Source organism: Betta splendens, chromosome 15, assembly GCF_900634795.4.
Source record: "Betta splendens chromosome 15, fBetSpl5.4, whole genome shotgun sequence".
NCBI classification, from domain to species: Eukaryota; Metazoa; Chordata; class Actinopteri; order Anabantiformes; family Osphronemidae; genus Betta; species Betta splendens.
In genome coordinates, this window is record NC_040895.2 from 16,691,870 (window position 1) to 16,704,794 (window position 12,925).

The 12,925-nt window shown below is 45.8% G+C and overlaps 1 protein-coding gene and 1 long non-coding RNA gene across 6 annotated transcripts in view; one reads left to right on the forward strand and one right to left on the reverse strand.

Annotated features, from left to right (window-relative positions):
- Positions 1–4,435, forward strand: part of abch1 (ATP-binding cassette, sub-family H, member 1) — an 11,624-nt gene extending 7,189 nt beyond the window's left edge. For 4 of the 5 annotated variants that reach the window (XM_029127578.3, XM_029127580.3, XM_029127579.3 and 1 more), the window contains exons 11-19: positions 85–185; positions 874–944; positions 1,100–1,149; positions 1,338–1,394; positions 1,487–1,557; positions 1,634–1,722; positions 2,041–2,144; positions 3,337–3,496; positions 3,580–4,290. In XM_029127578.3, coding sequence (XP_028983411.1) covers positions 85–185; positions 874–944; positions 1,100–1,149; positions 1,338–1,394; positions 1,487–1,557; positions 1,634–1,722; positions 2,041–2,144; positions 3,337–3,496; positions 3,580–3,815 — 939 coding nt within the window. In that variant the 3' untranslated portion in view covers positions 3,816–4,290. The other variant, XM_055502774.1, reaches the window with a different exon arrangement.
- On the reverse strand, positions 1,034–2,149 carry LOC129603084 (uncharacterized). Its single transcript, XR_008692666.1, has 2 exons — positions 2,009–2,149; positions 1,034–1,732 (listed from the first exon to the last, which is right to left on the reverse strand). It is a non-coding gene; the product is annotated as an uncharacterized LOC129603084 (long non-coding RNA).
- Positions 4,436–12,925: the final 8,490 nt, after the last annotated feature.

The window sequence follows — 12,925 nt, forward strand, 5'->3', positions numbered from 1 at the left end:
CCGAAACTCAGAGACTTGTTTTTGTAGGAAACCAGTGAAAGCGGCAGTTCTGTGTGAAGCACCGTTGCTCCTCTGTGTTGACAGGTGAACTTGTCCCATGCTGACGCCTTCAATGGGATCTACAATGGGGAGTACTGGGGGGTCATCGGCTTCGGCAAGAACTTCACCAGCTTCCTGACAAAGAGGTGGGAGAGGCCGCGTCCCGACGTCTCTGACGGATCCGGCTCCTCTTGGCATTTAAATCACAGAGTAGTCAGTCTTACAAGCAGTTTCCTCCCACAGGTGTGCGTTACTTACATCACACATTTTCTGCTCCATGTGAGCGTGAGTCAGACGGAGGCCAAAGGCCACGTTGTTGTTGTGTGCACGTCCTTCCTGTCGCTCGTGCACCTGAACGTGTCACGGCAGCAACGTGTTCATGCGACACGCCTGAAACTGAGTCATAGCTGCACGTAAAGCTAATAATAAGTAAGACTGGCCTCCAGAGCCGTGAAACCCGCATTCAGGTTACTAAGGGATGGATCTGTTCCTAAGAGTTCAGTAGGTGCAGTTTTAAATGTGTAACACTTGGTTTGTGTAAAAGCTTTAACATGTGACGCACAAGCACTGATAATAACAATACAAACGTAAACAACAGACAATGAGACGCCGATGCACATGTCGAGCATGAATAGAATTAGAAGCAGATCTTCTACAAGCGAGAAGCATCAGGCTGCTGTAGCTGTGTAGCGATGGGCCGGTGAAAAGCCTGCGTTGTCTCTGTAAACCTGTATCTTCAGCATCTTCTTCCTCCCATCAAAGCTGTTCCAGTAATTTTATATAATGGCTGAACAGGCTCAAACCCGTGATCTCATCACGTCTCTGGTTTTACAGGATGATCCAGCGACAGGTTTCTAGAGACGTGGTCGATGGAGGATCGGTGCACGTCTGGTTGGACCTCACGAGTAAGACGATCGGACTGGGAGCTTAGTGGTGCAAGCTGGAGCTGATAGGCATCGACACATGAAAGAAAATAACAATAAATAAACACATCATCTTTCATAATTCTTTTAATCCAGGAGGCGGATTTGATGCATTTGGAATGTTTTTCTTTTTCCAGATCGACAAATTGCCCTGATGCTGCAGAAGAAACTTCACGAAGCCTTTCAGGTACAAACATGAGTCGTGCTGTTTGTACACAGAATTCCTAACTGAAAATGGTCAAGTCTTTAAACCCACGGCTTTTACTGAATTTTTAAGTTTGTCCTGTGACTTTGGACAAAGCCAACATCAGCCTCAGTCGTGGCCCGTGTCACAGTCGCTCTTCCATTGTGTGTTGATTCAAATGTCGTCCGCAGGCTTTTGTGGAGGACAAGCTGGGCAGTATGTCGTACTTGGTGGCGCTGCCAATAAAGGTAAGAAAAGTCACATTTCACAAGAGGTGCAGTGTGTTCAGAAGATCCAGACACGCCAGGTCCAAGTGAAACCCGCCGCTGCTGTGTTGCAGTTCGAGGAGCCGATCTACGGCAGCGCTGACACCGACTTCACCACCTTTGTGACGCCCGGCGCTGTGCTCAGGTTGGTGTTGGTGGATGTGGGTTTGTGGGGGCATCACATGCTGCACACGCGCCGGGCTCATGTCTGTCCTCTCCAGCATCACCTTCTACCTGGCTGTGGGGCTGACGGCGCTGTCCTTCGTCCTGGAGCGAAAGGAGGGGCTTCTGGACCGATGCTGGGTCGCAGGTGGGCGGCGCTGCAGAAATGGGAGACGTTCTCATTTTATCTGCCTTTGAGTTGTTGTTTTACTTCACATCTTAGTCAATGAAGAGTTACTGATAAGATTGAACCCCATGAATAATTGACTGTAATTTGAGATGCTACCAGTAGAGGGAGTAACGTCATCACTGCATAGAATGTTTACTGTCAGGGAAGTTGACGGATGTGAATTATTGAATATGAGAGAGCTCAGTTATAAACGACATTATATGAAAGGAGACCAAAACAATCAGGAAAATATCAAATATCTGACGCTCTTGAGTTGAGTTCTTCTGTCTCCACCAGGTGTGAGCTCCTTGGAGACGATGCTGGCCCACCTCTTCTCTCAGCTGTTTGTCATCAGCATTCAGATTATTCTGCTGCTGCTCTTCATTCTGCTCGTCTTTAAGGTCTGTCCTTCAAACACAAACACGACAAAGTATAACAGACACAGCTACACACTGATCTTCTGTCCTTTTTGTTGGTTATTCGCTGTAAAACCTATTTAAGAGCAGATTTTTCGGATTAAAGGACTGTGATGCTGTTCTGCATCTCATGCCTGAGGACAAACAATCCTGTAGTGAAGGTTAATGTTTCACCTGTTCCCTGCTCATTTGCATTTTTACTGCGCCCTGACCTCACTTTTATCTTATCAGAGGCGTAATAATCACTTTAACCTGTATTTTCCACGACTGTGGCGCTTCTTCCTGGTGTGAGAACAGCAGCCCAGCTGCAGCCTGGGGATTCAGCTCCTCTGTTTTCAGTAGAACTGAAGACGCGACCGGTAGAAGTCACACGTTTCTGTCTACATCCATGCAAACACATGTTGTGAGTCTTAAATAAGGAGCCACTGCTCCATAAATCACTTCCTCCTTTGCGGTGTCCAGGGTTTGCCACAACAACAGGCCGCGATCGCCGTGGCAACCCACTGGTCATGTGACCTCTCGGTGCCGGGCTATTTTTGCACGTTGTCATGGGCGACAAGGACACGCACACACGCTGCTCTGCTGGAGAGTCCGAGCTGAGACGCGGCCTTTGACTCTGTTTACGCTTTCCTCCATGTGGGTGATTTACAGCCTAACTTAACCGCTCCTGACACGTCCTTTCATTTCCTGTAGCGTATTTGGCCTCAGATCAGACAGATCCAAGATGCCTCTGACTGTACGTAGATGCTAAATGCTCTGCACCTGTGGAGCGCTTTCCACCTTATGGACACTCAGCGCTTTGACTCGGTCTCATTCACCCACTGATGTGCAGCCGCTGCTGCAGCGTCTCTTTTTCCTCTCTATATTTTACTTCCTCTCATCCTGTATGTTCTCATATTTAGTCAGACTCCTGATGGGCAGTTCAAACACCTTCCCTCGTTTCTTTTCCTCTAGTAAACGTTATCCCACACAGTTCCCCTTTAAGCTCCACCGTTTCTGTTGTGACATTTTTTGTCCATGAGCGTTTCCCAGGGAACAGAACCATAATGAGGAACCTACTTCTGCACTGGAGGAACTGGGGTCTAAATGGAACGCTGCAACATTCCCACAAATCTGCCCAGGAATTCTGCAACAAACGCAGCTTTCATGGACAGTCACCGCCGCCTCTTCCCTGCAGATGCCCAACGAGGGCTCCCTGGCGTTGGTCGTGGTACTGATCGTGCTGCAGGGCATCACCGGCATCTCCTTTGGCCTCGTCATCTCAGCGGCAATCGACGACGAGCAGAGCGCCAACCAAATGGCCCTGGGCATCTTCTACCCCAACCTCATCCTCAGTGGTGGGCCAGCGCTGCGTTTGCTTTGGTTGTCCACCTTCCTCCTCTGGGAGAGCTCTGACCCAGCGGCCTCTCTCCTGCTGCAGGCATCATCTGGCCTGTGGAGTGTATTCCCTACCCGCTCCGCTACCTCAGCCTGGCGCTGCCTCAGACCTACGCCTCCGAAGCCCTGCGCTGTATCATGTACAGAGGTACAGTAACCTGCTCATACCTTGCACAGCCCTTCATAGTGTTGCAGCCTGCTGTTGGCGTGTGTCAGATCCTCAATGCCCACATGCTCAGATTGATGCATTATACACAGCAAAGCCACTGGTGTAAATGATTAATCAGCCCTGGATCCTGTGGAACTCAGCTTCCTGGAAACTGAGACACAGTGGTTTCAGTGTGTCCCGGCCTTCCTCCTTCTCTGGACCACGTCACCGGTGAACACAGACGATAGCCCCCTTGTTAGGTGATACACGTCAAGCACAGGAAGCCCGACGAGGCATTTCCTGTTGAAAAGCCTATCGAGAGCCGCGTTGGAAGACGAGACGCGTGCAGAATGTGCCGGGGCCAGAGATGGAGGCGTAAGATGAAACTTCACCCTGGCCCCATTTACTGATTGGAATCAGGTGTTAGCGCAGCATCCGTGATCTTCAGGTTTGTCAACATGTACAGTACAGTTCCCACATTCACAGGCAGACATAATTGGCTCCTTTCATAATATTTATGTCTATGACAACCACAGATCAAAGGAAACCTTTGCTTAAATCAGGCTGTTTATGATTCAGGCATCAAGTACAAACAGCACATGTTTCTACCAGGGTGGGGTCTGTCGCGGATGATGGTGTGGAGAGGCTTCGCGGTCACCCTGGGCTGGAACACCTTCTTCCTCATCCTGGCCACAGTCATCCTGAAGCTGAGGACGTGACCCCAGTCCTCAACGATGGGGCCGGTCTGTCAGGTGAAGCCCAGCAGCCTCCCGGGACCTCCCTGGACCTCCCTGGACCTCCCGGGACCTCCCGGGACCTCCCGGCACCTCCCTGGACCTCCCTGGACCTCCCTGGAGGGGCATCAGCCCCGGTCAAAGGTCGCACACGCACACTTCTGCGCTGCCTGATCCTGCAGCAGTAGCTTTGGTCGGTTCCAGCACCAGTGAAGTTTCAAAATGCTGCGCACTGAGAAATAAGTGAGCAGTCTTCTAGTTTCACTATGTGCAGCATATTGATGTGATTTCCAGAATGGGCCATGAACCAACTCAGGGTCACCTTTTAGTTTTGTTTGCTCGTAGTCCTAATTTTTTCTGTGAAACACTTTATTTTAACAAAAGTGGGGCCTAAAATAGATAAAGTGGTGAATATAGTGTTTGAATCTTACAGAAGAGGTGAACTTTAACACTTTAACAGTCTTTGCACAGACAATATTAAAGTCAAGTGAAAGACCTGAGGACAGATTTCCCTGATCTGTTTGTGCAGCATGTTGAGAAAGCACAGACTTGTTTTGCTGCTGATTGCTTCCAGGAAACCGGGCTTTCCAAAGCAACACAAGCTTCTCTGGCTGCTCACATGTCACACGTGTGTTCAGCTTTTCTGTGTGTGACGTGCGACAGGAAGTGGTGAACGTGTCGGAGCCGGTGCCATAACAGGTGCTGCCATAACAGGTGCTGAGGCGCTCGGGTTGATGTGGTCTGTGCTCTGTGCTTTGTGCCTGCGTCTCAGGAGGAGGAGGGGGGGGGGGGCTAGGAGCGATGCTGGTGGTGGGAACCTCCTCGTACTGTGTCGTTTTTGAATTGTAAAGACTCCTCCCTTTGCTGGACAGAGTGGAGACAGCCCAGACTCCTGCGTCCATGCAAAGCAGCCTGTGATTGAACCCAACCTGTTTGTCCTGCGCGTCTTCTTTATGCATATTCCATCATCCATGACAGAGATGAAAAGCACACTGTTGCTGGGTTAAACATGTGCCTTTGGGATGTCGGCGTGTCTGCGCTGTGGTTCAGATGTACAAGAACATTCCACGTGTGATAATTGACTTGAACCTTCAGATCGGTGGATTCACTTGATGATTCTACCTTCGGATCTTTTTGAGGAAGAAAATGCAGCGTAATGTAATAAAAGACCTTTGTTTTTCTAACAGGTTGTTGATTGGGGAGTTTCCAAATGTTTTATTCTTTAAAAACAAACATGGGAGTTTAAACCACCTAAAATAGGGAAAACCAATTAATAGGAAGAATGTATAATATCATATTTTATTCTTCTACAGCGTGTCTTTAAAAGAACAGTTTGATGTTTTAGGGGAAAAGATCTACCAGCTGTCTCTCAGCTGTAGATGTGATGATTTTAGGAAGCGTGATCCTCTGCACATAAACCTGATCAAAGCCACAAGTGATGTATTTTACTTTTTGTAAAGGCACAAGATCTGTGATTTTTGTACGGACACGTTCATCCTGTGATCTCCTGAAACAGTGAATGAGCAAATGTTTCTCACTGTTTTGTCACTTTTTAAATTGAAGGACTCGCTGTAGTGAAACTGCAGCAAGCTACAGATTCAGTCCAGCATCATAATAAGAATAATGTTGCCAATTATTGTAGATTTCATCATGTTTGCATGTATTTGCACACTTGCGCCACATGTTTTAATCTTTGCTCTCACTTCATGTTTTATCTCATTACTTTTAGTGAACTGCTCACATACATGTGCTGTAAACGCTGCCTCTCTGGGTGACGCACTGCTGCTAATGGAGATTTAATGTGTCCATTAACAGGATAAATAATGAATCTAAATGGCTGTAAATCCTCCTGATTGGTTTACATCATGGTCTAATGGTAGAGATGTGTACACAGTACAGCACTGGACCCTAAAGAGAGGCTTTCCTGCACTTCGGCGGCTCTGTTGTGTATTGATGTTGGGACGTTGCGTAGCTCATATAGTGAAGCTGTGTGTGCACGCTTCTAAACAAACACAGGATTAACTGTGAGGACACTGTAGCTTGCTTCATATTCTGACCTTGGAAGCTGAATCCCACATTTGTGCCTCCTCCGACCCTCATCAAACAGTAAAACACCATCAGACACCTGGACGACCTTGTTGTGAGTCTGCTGTTTAGCTTTTTAGCTTCCGACCCCTGTTTGAGCCCTATTTAGCATTAGAAGTAATTAAGGTCTGTGTAATTGAGGCCATTTTGCCAATAACTCACAGGAATTTTAGTTCTAGGGCATTTAGAGGAAACTGTCTCAGTAACAATAAAATACACATGTTCCCATGTCTGTAATGTTTCCTAAAAGGCCAGCAGTGTTTCTGTAACAGCACCAGAAGACGTCTCATTTACATGAACTGCACTTCTGCAGAAAACACTATACATTTGTTGTTTTAATATTCCTTAAACAAGTTTGCAGTAACTGTCGTACAGGAAATGGCACAAAATGCCCCATAAAAAAATGGAAATCGCAAATTGAATAAAAATTATTATAATTATTAACAAAAGGTTTATTATAAAAAACTAAATGTTCTGTCAAGATTTGCAGTTAAAGTGTGTGTAAGTTGTTTTGTTAATCTGTTTCAGCTGTGTAGATTTCATTGCACATTACAAGCGGATCTTTTACAAATGAGCATGAATGCGAGGAAACCCAGTATTAGCAGCTCTGAGTAGATTGGTGTCAGACCTGTGTTATCGTGGTTCATGTTAAATATTGCGGTGTATGTAAAAAACCTGCATCTACGATGTAATGAAGGCGTTTTTTGCCAGACGTACCACGAGCGCTCTGCTTTAACCTCCATTCGACTACCTCTGCTGTCTCTTCCCAAAGGGCATGTAAAACATACACACTGCTGTGTTGTGACATGTATGCACTGTGATAGCAGACATGCTTCAGTGAACTTCTATTCGTGTATTTTCAGAGAATAAACCTTGAGGAGATATCCTCCCTTTGTCTCATTGTGTTTACTCCAGAGCAGTGCCACATTTTACTCAATACCAAAGTACAAAAATTTCCCACAATTCCTTGGTTCCAAAAACACCCGGAGGCTACGGATGACAGATTTACACGATGACATCATGCTCCCTTGCATCATTGTGTTGTTTGCAACCATGGTGATGATGATGACCCCTGCTGCCTTCTAGATCCCTACCTGATGTGTGTGTGTGTGTGTGTGTGTGTGTGTGTGTGTGTGTGTGTGTGTGTGTGTGTGTGTGTGTGTGTGTGTGTGTGTGTGTGTGTGTGTGTGTGTGTGTGCGCCTGCCTGTGTGTGCATTATAAATTCTGAGCATACGTGTGTGTGCATGAATTACTGAACAGGCCCATCAGTCACGTCAGAGGCCACTTGGCCCCAAAGCCTCTGCATGAAGTAAGATTTCCTGTTTAAAAGTCAAAGATAATTAGAAAGCAGTTAAAAGACACACGATGACCACAAAGTCATGCAAAATGAATTAAATACAGATCACCCAGAGCAGGACATAAGAAAACAAAGAAACAAAAAGGGACCAAAAATGAAAGTCCTCCCAATTGCTTTGCTGTTGTCGTAGGATTGTTAGAGAAGTTGCAGCTTTAACGCGTGACGACCAACCCACCTCTCAGCCTGCAACACTGGTGATGAGCATGAACACACAGTTGAACAGCAACTTTCCAGCGTGTGTCTAAAGTCCTCCACTCCATCTGTGTGAGCTCCAACCATCTCTACACAACGTGCATGAGTCTCTGCATGAGTCCTGTCACGCTGGTCACAACCCCAACGTCATTGTGTTCACGTGGCCTCAGAGCCGTGACCCGAGCAGCGCTAGGGTTTCACCGCTGACACCGACACACCTTGTTATGCAACCGCTGGAAAATCAAAAAGGTCCACGCTGACAGGCTGCTATTAACGTGCTGCTGGAGTTGAGCGTGAAACGAGAGTCTGCTTGTCTGTCCACAGCCAATTACGGAGCTTGAGGAGCTCAGCGGTGACACAACAGCTAATTACGGGCGATGCCTCTGTAATTACAGGCAGTGACACCCAGCGTCGTTGCCCTATAGCTCACTGTATAAACACGTAACACGATAGGGACGGAATATTCAAATGCTCCGTTTCATCCGACTGATGGGACTCACACGTGGCAGCGCAGCTCTGTAGGTAACTGATGAAACCCATCCAGATGTTTTTTAAACTTTAATTAAGAAGGAAATTCCCGTAAAGTTCAGACTTAAGCCTAATTTGCTGCCTCAGACATCTGCTTTACATTACAGCCGCTCGTTATGCAACATGTCATGTGATTATATTTACAAAATGTTCCGTTCTCTTCTCTTGGAAGCATTAGGCAGTAGTAGAAATTAAACTTGGAGCGCTGCCGTCCAGCCTCACAGACGGTCAGTGAACAAGAGGAGCCCTTTGTGCAGTGTCTGAGTGACTTGAATGTACATTTACTGCATCCTCTGCTGAGCTCATCAGGACACACGCTCCTCTTAACCAATAAGAAGTCCTCTCCATTCACTCATCAACTAAGGCCGTCTCAGGATTATAATTAGCACCTTGTCTAGTTCACATTTCAGAGCTGCATCGGCTTCAGTCTGGTTTACAACTGCAGCCTATTCGTCCCTTTGCAATTTGCTCTTATCGTTAGAAAGACAAGCACTTATCGTGCAGATGCCAACAGATGCTGTGTGATAAATGACTGACAACATTGCGGTACATAATAATTTACAATAGCATAATAATAGTAATTAAAGTGATCAAAGGATGATCATAATGAAATAAATGAACAAACCGAGTTCAACCGGATAAACAACACAATGGTTTATTTTTTATGTGTGTTTTAAAATAAATATGCTTAATCTAAACCGGTAGCAGATTTATTGGGACTTACATGAACAAGATAAAAGATTGCGACATATTTATTACATGAGTTTGGAGAATTGGCTCAATGACGGAGGAGTGTATATGTCACTTTTGGGTCCTAAGCGCCGACAAACAGTCATCTGTAGAAACATGCAGCTACAGCAGAGGGTCACGTGTGCGTCTGCTGTCTGGGACGGTCGCCGTGTGAAGTGGCTGAAGCACCTTTACACCGATGCAGCCATTCGGGTTCGTATAGTCGGTTTCCAGCCCAGAGGGAAAAGCGTCCTGCCAGTTGTCAGCCTCTTGTCTTGGCAGGTTCACCTTCTCACGCTGCTTATGACCGGTTTACAGCCCGACGCCGGTGCCAAGTGCCGCTCGCAGTCTGTGTGAATGCGCCGCTGTGTGATGCGTGCAGGCAGGTGCTGCTATTTGGAAGTCTTATCAGGAAAAACGGTCAGAACCGTCGCCGGTGCAATGCAGCAGGGAGCACGGTTACCAAGTGAGCATTTGACTTCGTCTCCACCAAACAACATCTGGACTGGATTACACTTACAGCAGCTCACAGTGGTTCACAGCTCGTACGGAGTTATAATACTCTATATTTTAGATGCTAAAATATAGCATTTAGATGCAGCTTTGTCGGGCAGAGTTGAATCCACAGGACATGCATTCATAAGTATCCACAACTGGCAACAAAACAGACACACACACACGCACGCACGCACGCACACACACACACACACACACACACACACACACACACACACACACACACACACACACACACACACACTCTTGATTCATCGGGTCCAGTCGCCCAATGTGTCTGCTTTGTGATATGCTAAACATTCTGTAAACATTATCCTGCGCATGGTTACTGTCACCATGGCAGCATGACAACAGCGCTCGGCTCGGCCCCTCAAACACGGGACAGTGGTGTTATTTAATATTTGGCAACGCATGAGCGCAGCATGTTTCTATCACATAATCCTGTCACACCAGTGCAGACGTCTCCGTGCAGCCCCGCTGACGGCCGACGCGGCCGATGTGGCCCAGCTGTTGCTATGTTTTGGCCTTATCGCACAACAACAACAAAGGGTAAAATGCTCTCTGAGAACAGTTTGCCCTTAGTGCGCGTCACGTTGTGTCCAGCGTCACATGCTTTTGCTCATATTCAAACCACTTTTCCTACGGGGACATGCCCAGGCTCCAGTAGGTTATAACAATAAACATGTGAAGTGCAGAAATGAGACCGTGTCACAAACTCGAGGTCATCGTTCAGTCTGTGTCCAAGCGTCCAGACGCACAACAGCTTCCTTTCACATGCAGCTGTAACCTGGTCACCTGCTGAAGAAACGTTTCACCTCCAGTTTATTGAGAATACAAGGAAAGACTTTAATTCAAGCCAAGAGACTGTAATTTTGTCCCTTTGGTTACGGTGGAGACTGGGACTTGTTTAAACTTTTCATTATATATAATTAGCTTCTTTGCAGATGTGAGGTCGCTGCACTGCTGCAAACTCCTCCTGGTTTTTCTTTCGATTTCAAATTTAGGTTTAATATCATTACAACAAAAGGTTCTTCACTTCACTTCATTTTTGTATTTTAATATTTTAAAACATTTTGCAATAACTAAAATATTTAAATTTACAATTATAGTATTTGTGCAGGAAAGTGGGAATAAATGTGGTTGCAAGCTAAAAACCTGCAGGCAATAAATTCACTAAATTGAGTAGAAAAGCATGATTTGTCAGCACAGCGTGGAGATGCAATTGCTATCAGACCACACGCACCCATTGTGCAGGAGTTTTGCCTTTTTCGTTATTTCCCCATGGTTCACACAAGGGAAGCTCGTTGGGCCTTGGCAAGAGAAGCACTTGTCAAAACATCCATCAGGGCTGAAGCGAACTGGCTGCAGCGCCTCCACCCACAGAATCAAAGGAAGGTGTGTCTGCTGCTTCCAGTCCTGGAAACGTCCAGGAGAGGTGTTGGTGTTGTAACCATAGCAACGTAAACAGGAGGGTTCAAACACAGATTACAGTGCGTTCACACACACACACACACACACACACACACACACACACACACACACACACACACACACACACACACACACACACACACACACACACAGAGTCTCTTGTGTTTCTTAAGGTGAAGCCTGAAGGGCAGCTTATTGAAGAACACTTCAACTTACATAACCCTCCACTGTGCACAAGTGCGTATTTTATTAGCAAACGTTAAGTGTGTGTCTTTTACAGCGTGTCATACATATGAAACGCGTCTGCATCTGTGTGTGTCTGTTTGTGTGATCACCATGAGGGAAGTTCTTTTAATCTGGTCTTGGCGTCACCTGATTTTTCCACTCATTCGCACACTGAAGGAGTTGTCTCCCACTCAACGCAAGTATTTATAACTGAGTGTATACATGCTGAAATACGTATTTATATGTATTTATACACACGACGAAGAAGGTCCATATTGTTTCAGCGGGTATTTGGAGACAGGAGCTGCTCTGACGTTCCTTTGATGTCGTCTGTACTGTGAACAGTGTCACTGTGATTATGGCTTTTGTGTTCTGTAACCTTTTTATTATATATTATATATATATATATTTAACTGTCTGTCCAAATATTTAGATGCAGATTAAATACATTCAGATGAAATTCAAGTTAATAAACTTGTGTATAAATATTGATTGGGACGTGCATGTCTTAGATTTGTCTGCTTATGCACAATTTGCACATTTTTCTTTTTACCTGATAAAACCATATCGAAGCGTGTACGAATAGTTTGTTTAAAACAACAGTAACAATCTACGGGAGTAGACGGGAGACAGAGGCCGTGCAGCATTCTGCAGGTAAAGATAAAGGTGCCTGCAGTACAACCAGAATCATCTGCAGGTCGTGGTTCCTGCTGTTTGTGTAACCACGCCTGAGAACGTATGCGTTTGCGGTATGTACAGTGTTTTGAATGAAAGCCAGCGTGAAAGTGCATATGAGGGAGAGTGAGTCATGCGTGTCTCTGGAGGCTCAATCGCACAGATTCAAATCCAGATTGAATGTAGAGGCAGTGGAGCAGAAGAGACACCGAAGGTCTTTGTGAGTTCTGTTGTACATCAAATCAAAACACTTTTTTTTCATACACATGCGATTATTGATTTCACCTCGATGCCTCGAGGTGCAGTGAAATAAAGCGTCTACTCAAGTCCTGCAATCCTAGGAACTGTTGCTGAAACACTGAAGTCTTCCTTTTACTTTCACACGAGATAAGTGCAGTGCATTTATGAAAAGCTGATTGCATTTTCTTTTTGCATTTATACGTTTTTTACATCATCAACACTTTGATTTGTCTTTTTGTCTAGTGTAATATAATAATTTATAAAGTTATTTGTTTTGATGTTGCAAAAATCAATTGCTTTATAATTTTGCAGTTAATGCAATTTAACTCAATAAAAGCATTGTGAGGATTCCTGCAGAGGCCCAGTACTGATGGTAAATGATGTTTTGGTCTGTCACTAAGCCCCGCGGTGGGAATCAGGCTGTAGCACCATAAATCTGCTGGACCCCCTGACAGGCGACACCATTCTCTGGCCCAACGCTCTGACCTGACCTAACATGTTTTAAGCTGTTCTTAATTCCTCCCCTCA